Raw genomic sequence first — 19,325 nt, forward strand, 5'->3', positions numbered from 1 at the left:
AATAAGAGGCCATGTGTCTGCTGGGGAGAAGGTGGTCCTGTGCAAGTTTTTTTTTAAATGACCCGCACATGGGTGTGCTACTCAGTGCTGCTGAATGAGGATTCTTTTAATGAGTAGTCCATAGATTGTGTGTGAAAATGTGGCAATATTTACTAGAACAGAAGCACATGGCTTGTGGAAAAGGTTTCAGGGTAGGAAGATGATGCATTAAGATCAAATTTTTTATACATCTTATGAAGAAAATTTTAAAAACTTTTCTGGTCAGTGCTTTTGCAAACTTTTATCAAGCCAGTAAGATTTTGAAGATTTACAGTTCTGTGTATTTTACTTAACTAACTTTCCCTCTTCTTGAAATTGAAGCCCAATTGCATTCCATCAGTGCAAAGCATTCTTTTGATATGTCATCCAATGTATCACCTTAAAAAATTATGTGATACCTACATAAATATTGGACTTGCAGATACATTCTAATGCAACCTATACTTTGTGTGCCACCCAGAAGGGACAAAATATGTGCATATTTTCATGTCAACCATCTGACAACTGTAAGGTTTGCCACAAATTTATGTTTGCAAGCTGACCACAGCACTGAGCAGTCCGTGTTCCCTGGGGTTGGACAATAATTGCGCTATTTAATTATTTTTGAGTTGGTTTTGTTATATCCCTTATGAGAAGACCATCTGCTGTACAGTACCTTACCTCGCCCTGTGATACACTTCATAACTAATGAAATCAATATATTGCTGTAGTAATAGGCACTTTCTCAGAGTATCACATTCTTTACAGAAGAATCAGAACTTCCAGGTATTGTTGTGCTTTGTTGCTGGTACTCTTCTTATTAAAAAAAAAAAGGCTGCATTCATATTTAGTGAAATTAAACAGTAAAATTACAAAAAATAGGCTATTTGATGGTAAGAAAAGCGAGTGATCATCAGCAGGGTGAGGGAGTCCACATGCATCTACAGCAAACTCATCATCCATCATCCTGCCATAGTGTTCCTTGGGTCTTTCCTCTGTATCCCTTGTGCAGTCATCTGTGATGAAGCTGTTACTGACCAGACCTTTACTTGGCATAATAATATCCAAGAAATAGTTAAAGGTTATAAGAAATGAAATGATTTCTTTTTATTAGCAACTCTATGTATATATGATCTTGGTTTTTCAGTTCTTTAAAACATTTAAATGTTCCCTTTTATTTTGTTTTGTTTTTTCTTTTGTAATATGGAATGATTAGAAGCAAAGGATTTTTCAAAAAGGCCTTAAAAATCTCTACTTTGCCCCAAGAAAAGTGCATGATATTGTGTGGAAAATAAATGAAAGCGCTTTAATTTTTTGAAGGGCTTCTGTAAAATAGAATGGAGATTTTTAGAAACATTTCATGGTTGTGGTATTCTGTGGCTTAGATACCCAACTGATAAATATCAAACTCTTCTCTGTTGCAGTACTGCCTTGTTTCATTCAGTTGTATTATTATAATGCCTGTGCTTGTTAGCTACATACAATCCACCTCCTCTCTTTGTGAGTGATGCTTAAATATGCTTGATACATGAAATGTTTTTGGAAAATTGCAACAAGACAAGAAGGAATGTTATGTAGATGGAGTTTTGATGGTTTTGAAATATAGCTTAAACTGAATAGCTCAAGATGTGCAGTCATATTAAATCAATGCTGAAAAGTTACAACTCTAATAAATTGTATTTATGCTAATGGCCGAGTCTGATTTACTGCAGCCATTAAAAGTGAAGAATAGGGGCAATAGTCTCCTTAGAAGTGCCATTTTCTCTATTTTCTATTTTATCCTTCTACAGTTCCACAAAATGTGCCAACTCCCTCAAGAGCTCACAGTATAAATGGTTACAGCATTGAGGTCACCTGGGACAAACCAGCTGGGGTCATAGGTGTAATTGAGAAGTACATTTTGAAAGCATATGAAGCGGATGGTCCCACTGTACCCATCACCAGTACTGAGCTTGCTGATGCTGGTATGCTCACAGGTAAATGTTGTTAAGTACCATTTTTTAGGCATATCTAATAACACAGGATGCTTATCCCTCCTTTTGTTGATCTATAAAATACTACTTGTCTGGTTTTGTGTATACACGGCATAGATAACGTTTGGAAAGGTAATTATTTGTGTCAGCATCCCTGTAGCGATTTACTGATTTCAAAGAACAATAGAAATTAGGATACAGCACAAATACTAAAAAGCAATTCCCAAACCATTTATGATCTGGGGAAAAAATGCTTTTTTTGTTTGCTTATATTTGCTTAATATATGTGATTTTTTAAAACCCCTTTCCTATTGTTCCATCCAGTTCACCTAAATTATTCTGTGGGTCCCATATGATACTGTTTGACCTCATGTATGAAAGCACTTGATATAGCTGCCTAAACCTGATCATATAAACCTAACTGATTTCAGTGGGAGCTAGCATACATTTGTGTTAATCAGAAGCAATGTTTGATGACACTGGGATGTGAAGGTAGGTTATTATGGAATTAAGAAATTCGTGGCTTTGTGTTTATAGGGTGAGAATGTTGTAGAGAAAATTTTGGGACACTTCTTCCTGCCAGGATAGCATGGATCTGGCTTTCTGTTCTCTGTGAACAAACCACCTTTTCTGGCTGCTACAACGTTCCTTGGGAAGGAAGCACGTTACAGACAAGAATCTGGGTTATGTTATGTGATGACTCAATGGGGCAATAGTACAGACCAATAGATTCATATTTATGATCTCTAACATCAGTTCTGTAATTCATTACAATTCAAAAAGTGGTAATGACGCAGTGCTCTAAGTTAGTGCTTTGGTTTGGCTCAGGTTTGGCAGTGCAACAGTCTTGGAAAGTGTTTTAATCCTCAGGCAGTGTGTTATTTCCTGAAGTCAGGTAAGAGTTTTTACATAAGTGTATATGGTTTGTCTTGTTACTCTGCCATAACCTATGTATGCATTTTCAAGGGAAAATTTGCACATATTTTATTTTCTTCGGTTTGAAATATCTTAACTATTTGTGAGTAGTGACCTTACCAGAACTGCATGGGCTTTCTATCCCTACTGTGTTTTCTTTAATGACCTTGTTGATTTCAACATTCTTTATCTATGCTACAAGACATTATAGATTATACTGGTAGAAATTAAAGACTGAGACATATGGATTAGGTAACTTGCTCATAGCTGATGGCCAGAACCAAAATGTTGTTTAATTAGTTTGGCATTATGCCATCATTGTCTGTCAGGGTTATGAAAATGTCTGCACAAGGCTGGACAGATAAGAGGTTATCTGCCTGCAGCTTACAGGAGGTAGTAGAAGCAACATACCTTCACATTAAATGAAGACAGTAAATGGATCCTGGTTCTTTAGCCTACTACAGCGGATAGAATCATAGAATCATCAAGGTTGAAAGAGACCTGTAATATCATCAAGGCCCATCATGACCCCAACACCACCACAGTAACCACTAAACCACATCACCTGTCACCAGATCCAGACATCTCTTGAACATCTCTGGGGATGGTGATTCCACTACCTCCTTGGGCAGCCCATTCCAATGCCTGTCCACCCAAACAATGAAACTTGTTTCTAATATCTAATCTGAATCTCCCTTTTCTCAGTTTGAGGCCATTTCCTCTTCTCTCACTGTAAGCACAGAAGAAGAGACCATTCCCCCACCTCACTACAGCCGCCTGTCAGGAATTTGTACAGAGATGTCAAATAATGCAAAATAAAATTATGGAATTGTCGACTACCATGTTGAAAGGGAGCTCAAGGATCATCTGATCCAATCTTTCTTGGCAAAAGCACAGTCTAGACAAGATGCCCAGAAGTCTTTCCAGCTGAATCTTCAAGTGTCCAGAGCTGGGGAATCCACCACTTCCTGGGAATGTTATTCCAGTGGCTGATTGTGCTCATAGTGAAATTTTTTCTCTTGTGTCCAGTTGGATTCTCCCCAGGAGTTACTTGTGCCCATTACCCCATGTCTTTCCCATATGACTCCTTGTAAAAAGGGGGACTCCATCTTCCTTGTAGCCACCCTTTTAATACTGGAACAAGGTGATAAGATCTCTACTGATCCTTCTTTTCTAAAGGCTGGACAAACCCAATTTTCTCAGTCTTTCCTTATTTGACAGGCTACCCAATCCTTTGATCTTCTTTGTCTCCCTTCTCTGGACTCTCTCCAGCCTGTTCACATCTTTTTCACACAGTGGGGATCAAAACTGAACACGGTGTTCCGGGTGTGACCTGACAAGCACTGAGTAGAGGGGAATAATAACTTCTTTTTCTCTGCTGGAGATGTCCTTGTAGATGCAATCCAGCATCCTGTTGGCTTTGTTTGCCACAGCACCAAACACCACAGCATATAAGCACTGACTGCTCATATGACCCAAAGAAGATAAGAATGTCTGTATTCAAATATTGATCTATGTGTCAGAATATGACCCTTAGATGAGCTCAGTTGGTTGGGGCATGGTGCTAATAACACCAGTGCTGTGGGATCAATCTCTGTTCAGGCCATTCACCTAAGAGTTGGACTCCATGAGTCTTGGGGGTCTCTTCCAACTCAGAATATTCTGTGATTCTCTAGATGCTCAGGAAGAAAGTGTAAGAAATGTGCTGAGCATAGAATGAGTCTTTCTGTAAATACAAATTCAGCTGATTGGTTGTGGAGTTCTTCAGCTGAAAACTGCATCTGGACCATCCCGTTTAATGGTCTGTGTTAGAATTGTCTTTATTTTTCAATACATTTATTCCTTCTGTTTCTGTAACTGCTGTGAGAATAATTGTTCCAGTTCAGTTTTGTGTGTGTAAGATGTGCTTCCTCTTGTTATTTATAACTCCTGCCCAATAGTTTAGTTATGTATTTTCCAGTTTTGACATTGTATGAAGTATATAATTCATGTCCTCATGGTGAGGTCAGAGCTGAGACCGATGTAAATTAAATCACCAATCCAAAGTCATTTTACTTCAGTCAGTTGATTTCAGTGAAGACTACACAGGTGAGCAAGTCAGTGGATATTGAGAACTAGTTACCCACAAATATGAGACTTGCAGGAGACGCTGCATCTTTCCCTGATGAATTATCTTTCCTGGTTCATCAAAAGTTAACATAAACATAGAGCCCCACAGAAGGTGCTGTCTTTGCTTACTTTTCAGTTTGCTCTGAATGAAAATTTTTGCTTGTTCTCTCCCTAGTTTCAGGGACATTTCTTTAGAAGTTCTTTTGTTGCATTCCATGAGAAATTGCTGCAGTATTTTCTGCAGTAAACAGCCAGGCTTACTAATGCAACAGCAGAAAGGCGCCACAGCTCTCTGTGGGATCATTGATGAAGAATCTATGGTATTTTTTCATGCCCTCCTTGAAATTTTCATTCCCTGTCAAGCCTAACCACTGCTTATCTACTGCTTGAAATGTATCTGAGGGCACTGACGACCCTCTTTCTTATTTTTTTCCTTGCAGCTTTTTAGGCCCATCTGTTGTGTTTTGGTTTATACTTACACTGTAAATTCTTTTGAACAATTACAGTAGGGTCCTGAGTCATAACTGGAGCACAGTAACAAAAAGTTAAGAGCATTACCCATTTCTCAGAAGGCTGTGCTGTGTGTGTCACATTCAGAAGAACCTCTTGTACCCTTGTCAAGAAGAAGAAAAGCTGAGCTAAATATTAAAAGTAAAATAGGTCTTTAAATGACCATAATCCCACAGTCTCAGAGGCCTATTTCTGATTCCTCAGAATGCAAAATCCTTCAAAATCTGACCCTTGTAATCTTCCAAAATGTCAAACTGTTTTTTCATTTTCATCCAAGAAAGGAATATTCATCAGATTTAAATCCTTTAAATGAGGTTCTGACTGTTGAACCAGGAGTTTATTGGATAAGGTGATATATTTCAACATAGTGTTCAGTATCTGTATTCTAGGATGAGAGTATAGAGTGTAAGTTCTTGAAAAGCACCATGCTTGCCCATCTTACCTTCAGAGACGCATGTAATAACATTGATGCAAAGTAATAAAGGAGGTACAGAGTCACCACATGTAAGAGTTTTTTTCCTAAAGGCTGGATTGCTTTTTTTTGCATTCCAGTGCATCCCACATGCTGACACCAAAATTTGGAATATAAGTTAGAATCAATATTTAAACAAATGAAAGAAACTTTAGAACACACTGTTTCCATGTGGTCTGTGATCAGCTTTTGCTTCTACTTTCCTTTGGAATCCATAATATCACAGGGTCATGTGGGTTAGAAGGATTATCTAGACCATTGCCCAGCTCAAGCAAGGTTGACTGGAGCAGGTTTTCCAGAACCACATCCAGCTGAGTTTTAAATATCTCTGTAGATAGTAGGAGAAGTCTGTTCCAGGTTTGGTCACCCTCACAGTAAAAAGTGATTTCCTGTGTCCAGTTGGAATTTAATTTTCTTCTCAGGGAAGTGGTCACAACACCAAACCTGCCAGAGCTGAAGAAGCGTTTGAACTCTCAGACACGTAGTGTTATTCTTGGGGTTCTCCTGTGCAGAGGCAGAAACTGGACTCAGTGATCACAGAATCATTTAGGCTGGAAAAGACCTCTAAGATCATTGTGGCGACCTATGATCCTTGTGGGTCCCTTCCAACTCAGGATATTCTCTGATACTGTGATTCGTGTACTTCAGTTTGTGTCCATTGACTCCTGTCCTGTTGCTGGGCACTACTTAGAATAGTCTGGCTGCTGCTTTGTTCCCTTCTATAAGGTATTTATACATTTGCATAGATCACTGTGAGCCTTGTCTTTCTTGAGATGATCAGTCCCAGGTCTCTCACTCCCTCTTAGAAGAGATGTGCTCCAGTCTTTTTACCATCTTAGTGGCCCTTTTTGTATCATCCTGAATTGCTGAGGGTGCAAACTTACCCCATCATCCAGGTAATTGATAAAGGTGTTGAACAGTATGCCAAAACCCTGGGATACACCCCAGCTGTCTTGCCTCTATGTTTTGTGCCACTGATCACAATCCTCCAACGCTTCTCTTGTCAAGCACGTGCAAAATCCCCATTTTATAAATCAGATTTCTCACACTGTAGAATTCAGGGGATTGACCAGCCTCTAAACTGTGGGCTCTAATGATACCTAGAAATAATAATTAAATAAAATGAGCTGCAAAAAATTCACACACAATTGGTATTTATTCCTCTTAAAGATTTGTCTTTCAAGTTTGTATGATTTTGCAGTTCATCCCACCTCTGTCATTGCTGCAATAGCCAAGGGCTGATGTTGTGGCTGCACACGTGGTAATGAGAAAATTGTGGCTGGCAGCTGCCATTCCCTCCTTCTGTGACACGTGTTTGTAATTACTTTTCACGTTTTAGTCTTTTATATCAGCAGATGAATATCTCAGGAAAAGTTAATTTAATGATTTAATATGGTTAATCAAAGTCTCTGGGCTGTGCTGTGGTTTTGAAAGCTCTGAAGCTGGAGAGTGTCTCAGAAGAGGAGACAGGGCCACCTGCCAGTGACAGCTCAGCCAGGGCTGGACAGTGGGGCCATAGCGCTGGGGGAAGCTCGCTGCCAGCCTGGCAAATGCCCATGCCCTGGCAAATGCTGTCAGCTGAGATTGTCCCTCTCAGGGAGAGCTCTGTCAGTCCCCTCCCTAAGCAGCCTGTGGCTTTGGGACTGGCCTCTGCACCCTGACTGCTCCCTCTGATGGGATTCGGGGGTATCTGTCTGAGATAGATATTAGAAAATGTTGTTTCTCTCAGGCTTATTTCATCTGTGTGGGATGAAATGAGCAGTTTACCACCAATGGAGAGTTTGCTGTGTGAAGCTGTTGGTGAATTGCTTGGGCAATACTGTCTTGCACGTGAAATGACCTGAAAGCTCTTGGTTTGCACAAATATTTTACGCTGAAAGCATTCTTATACTACAGTTAATGAGATTTTTAAAATTTATAGAAAGGGATTATTGTAAACCAACTAAGATAAATGTATGTAGGGCCAGAGCATTAGAAGAACTCCCAAATCCCTGCTCCAAGCTGAGACAAATTTTTAAAGTAGTAAAACTTCATATGTAGATCAGAATGTGTGGCTGGAGCAGCTGCTGCAAGAAGGGGTAGCTGACAGATGTGTCTGTGTCCATTAGGTTTCTGTGAATTGTCAAGTGGTGCTTGAGCTCCTAGTGACTCTAAGTCAGAGTGGCAGAATGTAGGTTCCCTTCTCCTTCCATTTAGCTGGCTTTAGTAGACTAGTGTCATATTTTTCAATATATGAATTTTAAAACAAACTATATTAATATTCTACAGTGTTAAGATTCAAACTTGATTGACTTTAGACCTAAATGAATCTTTTTTACAGTCCAATGCTGTTATATAAATTTATTCTTACAAAATGTAAATTGTGTGATCAAATAAATCTGAGCACTTTACCAAATTACATCAACTCTTAGATACATACCCATATTTTTAGTAATAAAAAGAAGTTATTTTCTTAATGTTTTTCAGGCTAGAAAGAATTGTTCTGTTTTTATAGACAGATTAAAAAATCTGCAAAAAAAGTAAACAGTATTTCTTTGTTTCTCTACACACTTTTAAAGAGAGTCATACTGGAGAAAATAAGCAATGATTAAGTTATTTGGAATGATCAAGGGTTAAACAGGGATAGATATTACAAAGCCAGTACTCTCTGTGGTTAATTAACTCTTGGTGCAAAATTGCACTGTTCAGTTAAGGTTTTCTGCAAACTGAAGCAGCTGGAGAGTTCCTCGTGCTATGGGGAATGTAACAGGCTTCCTTGAACCACTGCAAACTGAGTTGCATCTTCAAAGACAGTGGAACTTGTACATGGTTTGTTATGAAGTATTTCTGTTGGGAAAAAAGGGATCTTTCAAGCTCCCTAAATGCAATAATTAAAGTGAAACTTCTGTTTGTTCTTATAAGCCAAAGAGTTGGAATAGGTGCCCTCCTGTTCTTCATTTTATGACTCATACTATCCTTAGTTAGAAGATGCTTTAAAAATGCAGATGTATGTGACAGATTGATGTGCACAGGCTTTGGGTTCAGAATTGCATATGTGGAAGACACATGTACTGAAACAGTTTTTGCTACAATCTGTCAAAAACAAAGTCAGTTGAGGACTTCCTTTTCTGATCAGTGGACTGTGATTAAGTGTACTGTGGCAATGATGCATCTCGACACACAAGTGACTTTGTTGCACAGATGCTGTTTGACCTCAGGCATTCAAGTTAGCTAAATAATCTGGGTTTGGAGAGGAGAGATTTGGTAATTTTTGTTTTTAAAGCTTTTCTAGAATTAAAGTAAATCTAAAGGTCAAGTGTTGTTCCAGTTGCAGTAGGTGTATTTCAAAACAGGTAATAGGTCCTCATGAAATAGAATGTTAGGGAGGAAAGAATGAAAAAAATATGGCAAAGAAAAGTCCCTTTGGCAAAGTAACACACTCAGGTTTTATGAACAGAATATTAGCCTTCATACTGTAGTAGTAAACCTTTTTTTTTTATGAGAAGTACTAGTTTTCCACTTAAAATGTGCCACAGTTCTGTGGAATGTGGCTGTATTATTTAAATGTATGAGGACTCCCTTTGAGAGGTAGTGAACAAAAGAAATATTTGCCTTATGGAGAAGTGTAGGGAAAAAAGCTGCATATGTAATATTCTCATATACTATATGCATTAGAATATTGAATGGAGTGGACCTAAATACACAACTACCTTTGACTAGCCTGCCACACCCATTTTACCATAAATTCGTTGTTGACCCCTTTGCTATTCCCCATATTCATGTTGTTATCCCTTCACTGCTAGAATGAACCTAGCATTTTCTCTCTTGCACAACTCTAAACCTTGACTTTTGATATTGCAAATAATTAAAGACCATTTAAATAAAAGTATAGACAATTAAATACTAGTTTTGCATATAAAGTGGGCTTAATGTTCTAGGTGTGATTCCAGATCACTCTTTTAGACTGTTAACTTTACATTCATATTTAACAAATGACATTATTCAGTTTCATGGGGTCACTGTGTCAAAATGTCTGTGTTAGAACTTTAATTTATTTCCAAAGGTTCTTTGGGCAGATAGGAGTGGTGTGTTAAAATGATTTAGCATCTCCAGTTCCCCATGTGGATTTTAAGGCTTCGAATGTAGTCTATGATGTAAATTTTGAGTTTCGGTGGATTCAGCTGCTCTGTAGTGGCAGACTGAATGCATGGAACCCATATCCCAAATGTGTGAGACTGAGCCTCTTCTTAAATATTGATGATGTCCCTAATCCTATCTCCTGATCAAAGTGACAATTTATCCACCTCTCTCCTGTTAGCATTAATAGAACGCATGCAGGTGTGGCCAAATTTTGCTTTGTTAGCACCCCATCTTGGAAAGCCTGATGGACTCTTACCAGATCAGCAATTATTGTGTATAGACAAGAGATGTCAGTCTGAGAGTGTGATAATTGAGGAGTTAGGGAAAGTTTTTTTAAAGCTGTCAGCTAACTTCATTGGATCATAGGCTATTTTTACTTCAAAATTTATTTTGCTGTTCTTTAAATTAATTCACGTGTAGTGATGATCTTTTCTGTGGGACTGCTGACTTTGTATTTCAGTGTAGTCAGGTGCTGAGTGTAAATTTCACTGACTGAAAGTGCAGGGGAAATGAGTGGGTAATGAGAGCAGAGCAGCCAGTTCTTTAATTGAATTAAAAGCTGGGTGACACCAATGCAGACACCTGTCCAATTACAGACAGGCCAAGGTGTTTACCATTGCTGTACAAGCGATTTGAAGATGACAGAAATCTTTCCGCCCACAGATTAACATAATGAAGGAGAACAGATTACAGTGGATGCTGGCCAGACAGATAGGATGGCAGCTGAGAAAAAGTAGTTTGCTGAAGTATGTAAATAAAATCTGTGCACTTTCTATTGCCTACCTATGCACATCTGTTTCTTTGTTGAAAAAAAATAGTGCAAGAGTACATGTGAAGGAAAAACATTAATTAGGAAACGAAAAAAAATTTTTTAAGTTGCTGCCTTTGCTGAATAAATTGTTTAAACAAAAACCAAACAAAAGGTTGTATTTGTTTGCCTTTTTTTCATGCAAATTCTCTCAGCCTTTCACAAACCTACCTATGCAATGGGAAGTCTGTTGTGCTACAGGTGCTTCATATAAAACCTCCCTACTTTGTCAAAAGTAAACCAAATGTTCCAGTCCAAACCTTGTACACATCCTGGCATCTTTTTGATATTCTGCAGCTCTCAGTGCTTGAAGCCATTGGTAACCCTACAGGATGTCTTCCATGAGGAAATGCAAGGAGCATTAATTACCTGCTTCATAAGAAACAAATGCTACAAGTGCTAAATGTACAAATCAAACTAAGTTGCTTCCTAAAGCGCTGCAGAGTGAATAGAGAGATGGTGTGTATGTGATGCCATGCTCCTCTTGGCCAGGAACTTGCAAATGTCACAGTTAGAGGATTTGGTTCCTACTTGTATTTACTTGTGATTGGGTTCCTACTTGTATTTATTTGTGGAGGTAATCCCAAAGCACATTTTATAGTTTCCTGGGTTTAACCCTCTATGATATGGAAATAAGTGGAAATACCATCTTGTGTAAAAAAGATGGTGTTTGACTAATAGAATTTCTATGATGCCAAATTTCGTGTATCTTCCAATACTTTACAGGCATAATAATGCCGAAAGGGGGCCATACAAGAAAGCTGAAAAGGAACTTCTTGCAAGGGAATGTAGTGAAACGACAAGGGGTAGTGTCTTTAATCTGAAAGAGTTTAGATTTAGATTAGATATTGGGAAGAAATTTGTTACTGTGGGCATGGTGAGGCAGTGGCACAGGTTGCCCAGAGAAGTTGTGGATGTTCCATCCCTGGAAGTGTTCAAGGTCAGGCTGAATGGGACTCTGAGCAACCTGGTCTAGTGGGAAGTGTCCCTGCCCATGGCAGGGGGCTGGAACCAGATGATCTTTATGGTCCCTTTCAACTCAGACCATTCTATGAAAACATTATTTCCTATTTTCTATCTTTTTAATGGCTCTTAAAAATGTCCTCTGTCCATCACAGGAAGATTACAGGAACATTTCTGTGGTGGTGACCAACACAGCATTTTTCTCTCCTGTCACACTTAGATTGGATGTCAGTACAGCTCTCCACTGTTCACTGGGGATTTGCAAAATCAAAACTATAATCAGTGCAAGCCGATGCTGGTCAACTGGTTTTGTTTTAACAATACTCTGATGTAAAAGTGATTACTTCTGAATATCTCTCCATTTGTAGGAGTAGAAGTGCACCCCAGAGAATTCAGATAGAAAGATCATTGCTATTCCAGCCTTTGAAATTTTTGATTGATTGCGAGAAAAAGCATAAATGTTACTAATTCAGTGAAAGCTAATCTCGTATTTTCCATGTGAACACACCTTTTACTAAACACAATATAAACTGGTACAGACTGATGGTTCTACTCAGAAAATAATAATTTGTGCTGTAGCTGTTAACTTCCAACATAAAATTCTCCATGGCCTTTTTGTGATTATAAAGGCCTTATGAGGGGAAAAAATATGTTTTAAATGAAACGCAGTTATGTTGCATTCTGTTAGTGTAGTAACCCAGTGAAGAGCAAAAATAAGGACTAATTTTGTTTACCTGTTTGTGTACATGTAATGCTGAGGGGATTTTCAGACTTCTCCTACTGTAGAACAATTGGCCAGAAATTGCAGTTCTTTGACGTGCTGTTGTTTTTTAAACTGATTTGCATAATCCCAGTGTTGAGCAGTTTTGAAATAATACAGTTTACTATAAATTTTATTTTTTTAATGAAACACCACATTGATTTTACTAGAGCTGTGACAGTCGAGGTGAGAACATGGTTTGAAATAAAATTTGGCATGAATTGGCCTTCTTTTAATTACGTCTGTATTTAGATTTTATATTGCTTTGTTGTTGGACTTACTTTGAAGTGGGAACTGCTGATGTTTCTTAAAAAGACTAAACTAAATTTTTTCCTTTGTAATTCTTCTGCATATGATTGTGCAAAATGTTGCAAAACTTTCTGAAGTGGTAAGTAGTGGTTATTATTTGTTATAACATGGAGCTGATTGATATATGAGAATTTAGTAACTTCTCTTCACTAGCATAAGCAGGACCTGAAATAGAATAAGGCCCCAGATCTTTTATTTTTGTCAACCCGTGGGTGCTGTGGCACCTGAATTATGTTACTGTTGTTAGCATAGCAAATGTATGGTCTGTATGCTGCTACTGAATGGAAGACAAGTGGGATGTTTCATAAAAAATATATTTCAATTTATGGATCAATAGGGACATGGTTGGAGAGGACTCATTAAAAAAAACTTGTTCTGGGAGACAATGAAAATTCCTTGGAAAAATAAGATTAATAACTGCAAAAATTTTGAGACATGGATTAAGGAAAAACTCCTTCATTGTCACATTAAAATATACACCTCTGTTTTGAAGTAGTATCTGTAGTGAGCATGACTAAAGAAACAGGTGCATATTTAGTACTGAAAATAGAATAAAATATAATTTGCTCTTAAGTTATTTTGCAAAATTTAAGTCATGGATAGTAGCAATGAAACCTTAAATGATTTTTCTTTTCCACCTGTAACAGTGGGAGCCCATAATACAAAAGTTTATTTTCCCTCTGCATGTGTCTGCATGCAGTCAGTCTGTACTCTGTACATGCATAACGCCTTGTTTGCTTGTATTGCAGGTGTATTGAGGGGCTTGCATCCCTTCACAAACTATGCTGTAACCCTAACTGCTTGCACTTTGGCTGGCTGTACTGAGAGCTTGCATGCATTGAACATCTCCACTCCACAAGAAGGTAAAGTAATTTCAAAGGTCTTGACTTCCACATTTCAGTCATGAATAATAAAACAGGAGAAGAGCTAAACGCTGCAAAGCCATTTGCTGGAAAACCCCAACCTAATTTGATGACAAAGTGCATTGCCAGACCATAATTGCTCCATTTTTTGGGGGGTGCGAAAATGAATCAAACTCCATACCCTTTAATGACATGCATCTTTAATAGCTGTAATGCAGATTAATGGGCTTTTTAATTGCTGTTACATTGTTCATGCAAGAGCCTTGTCATTAATATGAAGCATCTGAAAGATTAATGAAAGCTTCCTCATTTTACTATGGCTCAGAAGTAAATCTAGAGACAGTCTGACTAAAAAGAATTGATTGTATGGCACAGTATGAAATTGAGAATCAAATGGTTGATTTCCATGGTTTCTTTTAAGCACTAAACACCAGCAATAGGCAACAATTATTTCAGTGTGATGAAACTTCCAAATGCCAATTGAGTTATTTATTAATTGCTGTTCAGATTTTCCCTTTTTTTTCCTAAACACTTTTACATGTTGTTGTGCTCAAAGGTTGTGAGTGTAAATTAAGGCATCCTATGCCTACATTAAGAGCTAGGGCATAAAGAAAGAAAAAATGCTTTCAGTTCTGACTTAAGAGTCTAAGCTGATATGTATTGCACATCAATTACTAGAACAAATGCCCCAAAAATATCAGTGACATATCTAACTTTCTTCTCAATTAAACATAAAGTTCACATCTCCTGGTTCTGTCATCCTAAAGCCATATTAATCCAGTTAAAATAATCAGTTACTCCAAATCTACACTAGTAGAATAATGAAGACTTTGACATGTATTTATTGGACAGTAGTTAATCTTCCATGATGCAAAGTAGTTTTCAAAATTCCCTCCCTCTCACAGTTCTTTGTTTTATCTTCTCATGTAAACTAGGTTGTAATACAGTACCAATAAAGAAAGTAAAATTTTGGCATGAAGTCATGTGAATTATAGCCATAATAATGAAAAGGATGCTGAAGTGTTTAACTGCTGCCAAGGCAGGTTGTTATGTGAGATGTTGTTGTGATGAGGGCAGTGCTGAAGACTGCAGTCTAACATTGCTAGAACAGAGTTTTGGTGTGACCATGTCAGTAACTGCCAGCAGCACCAATCAAACCAAAATCCATTTATTGCCTCTCGGATGCTCAAGATAAACTGAGATTGTCTGGTGGCATTGTCCATGAAAGGGTGCAGCCTCTGACACCCAAATACTTAATGGACCCTGTGATATAAACATGAAGTACATTATTTCATTATTTGTGTATTTCTTTCTGCTGTGACATAGCAATTAAAAATAAATCGTTTATATCCTTTTTCTCAGCTTAGTGAATAAAGCAAAAAATCCTTACCTGTCATAATGGAATGGTTTAGGCAAAAGTAGTTTTTTTTTTTTTTTTTCTCCAGAGATTGAATAAAGCCATGGGGAACATGTGTTTTATCCCTCAGAAGAATTGAACAAAAAGTCAATGTGTGGAATTTCTATTTTTGGACTCTCTTGTTGCATGCTCTTAGTAACAATAAATTGGTGATACAAAAGACAGACACCATATCACACCCTCCAGCTATCCCTGTTTCCCTATTGAAACATTCATTACTTTATATTGTTTTCACATTGCCAGGCACTGCTAGTTATTGTTTTAAATTGCTAGCACAGAGCTTGTAAATTACAAGATATTTCTCCCAGAAAAGGCCTCAGCTCTGCTCCGCTTGCGATATTCACTGGGATTCCTTGGGCTTCTACTGTATAACTCATTTGAACACTGAAAGAACTTGACTCTTAAATTATTATCCATTGCCAATTCCAGTATATTATATACATAAAATCTACATTAAACAAACATTACTAAGTGTATTGAAATACAAAAAGTTTGAAACAAGGTGTGGTTCCTAAGAACACATCATCTGCATTGGTGGTTAGAATGATTCCTAACACTTCATAGTTAGGAATAAAAACCCTGAAAGACGAGAAAATAATTTGTATTAAAAAAAGGACTGCACTAAATCCTGTACCTCTCACCTTGATCAGTGTTACCAAGTTGGAAAGATAAATTTATAGAAGTATAATTATTCTCCTTAAAGCAAAGAGTATATTGCTGTCTTCCAGAGAGGTTTCTGTTTGGCTAGAAATATTCACATAATATAGGAGACTTCTCAAAATTCTGATGTGTTGCAGATATAAAATCTTTGAAATTTCAGTTTTACCAAAAATCATTCTGGTAATAGCTTCTTATTGAAATTCTTTATTATTTGTGGAAAGACAATATAGTATAACTTTATGCATTTTTTTCACCAGCCCCTGAAGATGTGCAACCACCCACAGCAATATCTTTTCCCACCTTCCTGCTGATGAGTTGGAGTCCACCCAGAGCACCAAATGGTATTATTACAGAATATACTTTATATATGAATGGGACACCAATTTACTCTGGAAATGGAACTAAGTATGTTGTAAAAGGTGAGTTCTTTGCTAGGTAGCATGTCAGATGGGTATCTCATGGTTGCAATGAACAATTATATGATTCATACCTTATTTCAGAGGAAAGAAAAATAAATCTGAAATTGACTGTTTAATATTTTAAAGCATCTTACTCTTTGCTGGGACTTAGAGAAATTAACATTGCCATGGTGTAGCTAAATGTTGTGCCTCTTTTACAGGATCTGAGTCATGTTTTTAATGGTTTTATAACATTTTTAACTCATACCATCCAGCTCTCAAAACAAGTAAACTGCCAACTGTTGGAGAAATTATACGCAGGTTTAATAGTTTTTCTTATTGCCTTCCCTAAAGATTCTTAATTAGAGAGATACTTCATTACTTACCTGAAGAGCCCCTAATTCCTAATTCATTTATTAAAATATAAACAAATTATCTGTTTTCTTTTGATAATAGTTGTGCCATGTGCCAATAGCCAAATTTTATCAATTATCTTAAACTGTTACACTGAAGTTAAGTTGGCAATACAGTGAAGCACGGTAATCTGACTTTCTATTTTAATGTAATTGGTGTAATTTAATGAATTTTCCAAATTACTTGTTCAGACATTATGCAAATAGCAACAACAAAAATAATATTGAAAACCAAACCGAAACAAGAAAAACTTCAACAACAACAATAACAAAAGGAACCAAACAAAAAAAAAAATCAACAAAAAAAACCCAAAAAGAAAACACAGAGCTAGAAATGCCATGCCACAGCATGAGCTCTATTGTGGACCCATCAAAATTTGTATATCTTGGTAGGTACAAGAGAAAATAAAGCATTTCATATTGGACAACGTGAGAGGAAAAGGGTACCATGGCTGTACTTTCTTTTTAATGTAAGGTCTTAAAATTCAAAACCATTTCTGCATCTTGAGTCAGTATAAAACATATTTAAAAATTCATATAGTTCAAATTTCTTTGCCTTGCACAGGCCATAAGGTACTGGTGTGGTGGGTCAGTTTTGACACTGAAAAATGAATCCAGTTAGGGAACCTCCTGAAGGCTGTTGATGATCACTATAATAAATAGTGCACACTTTAAGTCAAACTTTTTCATTCTGTATTCAAAGGTAATGGATTTTTCGTAACCATAGTAACCTTAGTGTATTTCTGGATAAATACATGAGGTATATACATTCTGGTTTTATTTTTGAATATAAACTACCACATTATGTATTACTAATAATATGAAAAATAGGATATAGGTTAGCATAATGACAGCTCAAACTAGTGTGCATTTTTCTTCTGCAAAAAATAAATATTTATCAAAAGTGTAGGTTCAATTAATTTCTCCCCCATCTCCCCAGTTTTCTGGTATTCTTGCAGTGCCATTTATCTTTTTTTTGCAAAATTTCCATTAATCTCTCATTGCCGTATCATAGCACTGTTCTTAAAATTTTTGAAGTGCAAATACTTGTGCTTCCAATCTTACTAAAATTATTACTGAAATTTCATCATAGGTTCATAATTTAACCAAAATGTTCATTTGCAACTGATTATAAATGGGCAAGTGATGTAAAACACTTGAGGAAAGGTTCACCATGATGTTGGTTGGTTGGTTTAGATTCATGTCTGCTTGCAGTCTGAATTATAGCCAAAATGAATGCTTATTGATAGAAATTATGGTCAAGTAACTTTTTTAATGCTTCTTTAAAAATATAGAAAGCATAAGACTTCTAACCTTAAATCTTGAGTGATATGTTAGAATACATTCAGCTGAAGTAGTCAGATGAGAGCTCATTTGGTTCATAAGTTTTCTAAACAAACTCTTGTTGCTTTTATGTAGAAATTATTTATTTATCTTTTCCTAGAAATTTTTATTGATCCTGTTGAGCATTTAATGACCTTGGTTTCAGTTAACCTAAGACACAGATCTAAAGAAAGCAGAAGGTCCTAACTTATTCAAATGAGAAGGCTGGATCAGATTGTGTTACTGTAAGCTGTACACCACAAGACCCATTCTTTTCTACGTGGTGTGGAGATCAGTCTGTTTACTTTGGGTCCATTTTTTGTAGCTGCCAATTTCTCCCTCTGCCTGAGGGAGAAGTGGCAATGTGAGCCAGCAGGCTGGGATTTGGGTCAGTAGAAATCCCAGTCCTTGTGAATCGAGTTTATTCAAGATCATGCTTAGATCTGCGTATATCTTTAATTTGACCTGATTTTGCTTCCTTTCAGAGCCCAAGATTTTCCAATTTTATAGGCTAGATTTAAAAGAGGTATAACGTGATCTTCTTTTTTATTTCCCCAAGGGCTACAGTTTTATAGTGAAAAGTTGGACCTTTTGGTTTTGGAGTATTATGTTATATAGGTCTTGGGTTTTCCCATATAACTATCCTTTTGTTTTCAGCATTTATGCCAGTGATTTTGGTGTTTTATTAGCCACAACGTAATACACTATTGACCCTAGACAGAGAGACAAAGCTCATTATCTCTGACATCTAAAAATTATTGACTCACCAAAATAATTTTCCTCATTTAGGAACTATGACTTACTTCCTGGCCAGTAGTCTATGCCAGAAAGTCATAGATTCTTTCTGTGTTTTTGAAGTGCTGTATATAGATACAAATGTGATGGTTTTCTAAACCTTTCTTTTTAAGAAGACATAAATTCTGTTTAAAAATTAGTACTTCACTGACTTTCATTTTAGACCATGGAAATTGCAATCAGTTTAAGCTAATCAATCCATAACTTGAGGAGGGATATGTTTTCTCAACACCATAATAGCAAATATATTGTTAAATTAATTTCTGATCTTGGCAGTTGTTGAGGGCTTGAAATACTCATTGATTTTCATGGAAATTCAAGTATTTGTTTCCTCTAGGGGCTGAGCTGTAATTAAAAAGGAAACCCTTTAAAAGCACATATGGCAAATGTACACTTTACCACATTGAAAAAGGAGACCCATTAGGAATCCATAATTCATTAGTGCCTTTAAATATTTCCCCCATATTGACAAATTTGGTTTTGTGTTGTGAGTAATAAAA

The 19,325-nt window shown here is 36.9% G+C and overlaps 1 protein-coding gene across 8 annotated transcripts in view; it reads left to right on the forward strand.

Annotated features, from left to right (window-relative positions):
• Nucleotides 1–19,325, forward strand: part of USH2A (usherin) — a 382,808-nt gene that overhangs the window by 155,252 nt on the left and 208,231 nt on the right. For all 8 annotated transcript variants that reach the window (XM_074537084.1, XM_074537083.1, XM_074537085.1 and 5 more), the window contains 3 exons: nucleotides 1,809–1,994; nucleotides 13,706–13,819; nucleotides 16,154–16,315. In XM_074537084.1, the coding sequence (XP_074393185.1) occupies nucleotides 1,809–1,994; nucleotides 13,706–13,819; nucleotides 16,154–16,315 (462 nt within the window). The remainder of the gene's footprint in view (nucleotides 1–1,808; nucleotides 1,995–13,705; nucleotides 13,820–16,153; nucleotides 16,316–19,325) is intronic.

Source organism: Zonotrichia albicollis, chromosome 3 (assembly GCF_047830755.1).
Source record: "Zonotrichia albicollis isolate bZonAlb1 chromosome 3, bZonAlb1.hap1, whole genome shotgun sequence".
Classification (NCBI taxonomy): Eukaryota; Metazoa; Chordata; class Aves; order Passeriformes; family Passerellidae; genus Zonotrichia; species Zonotrichia albicollis.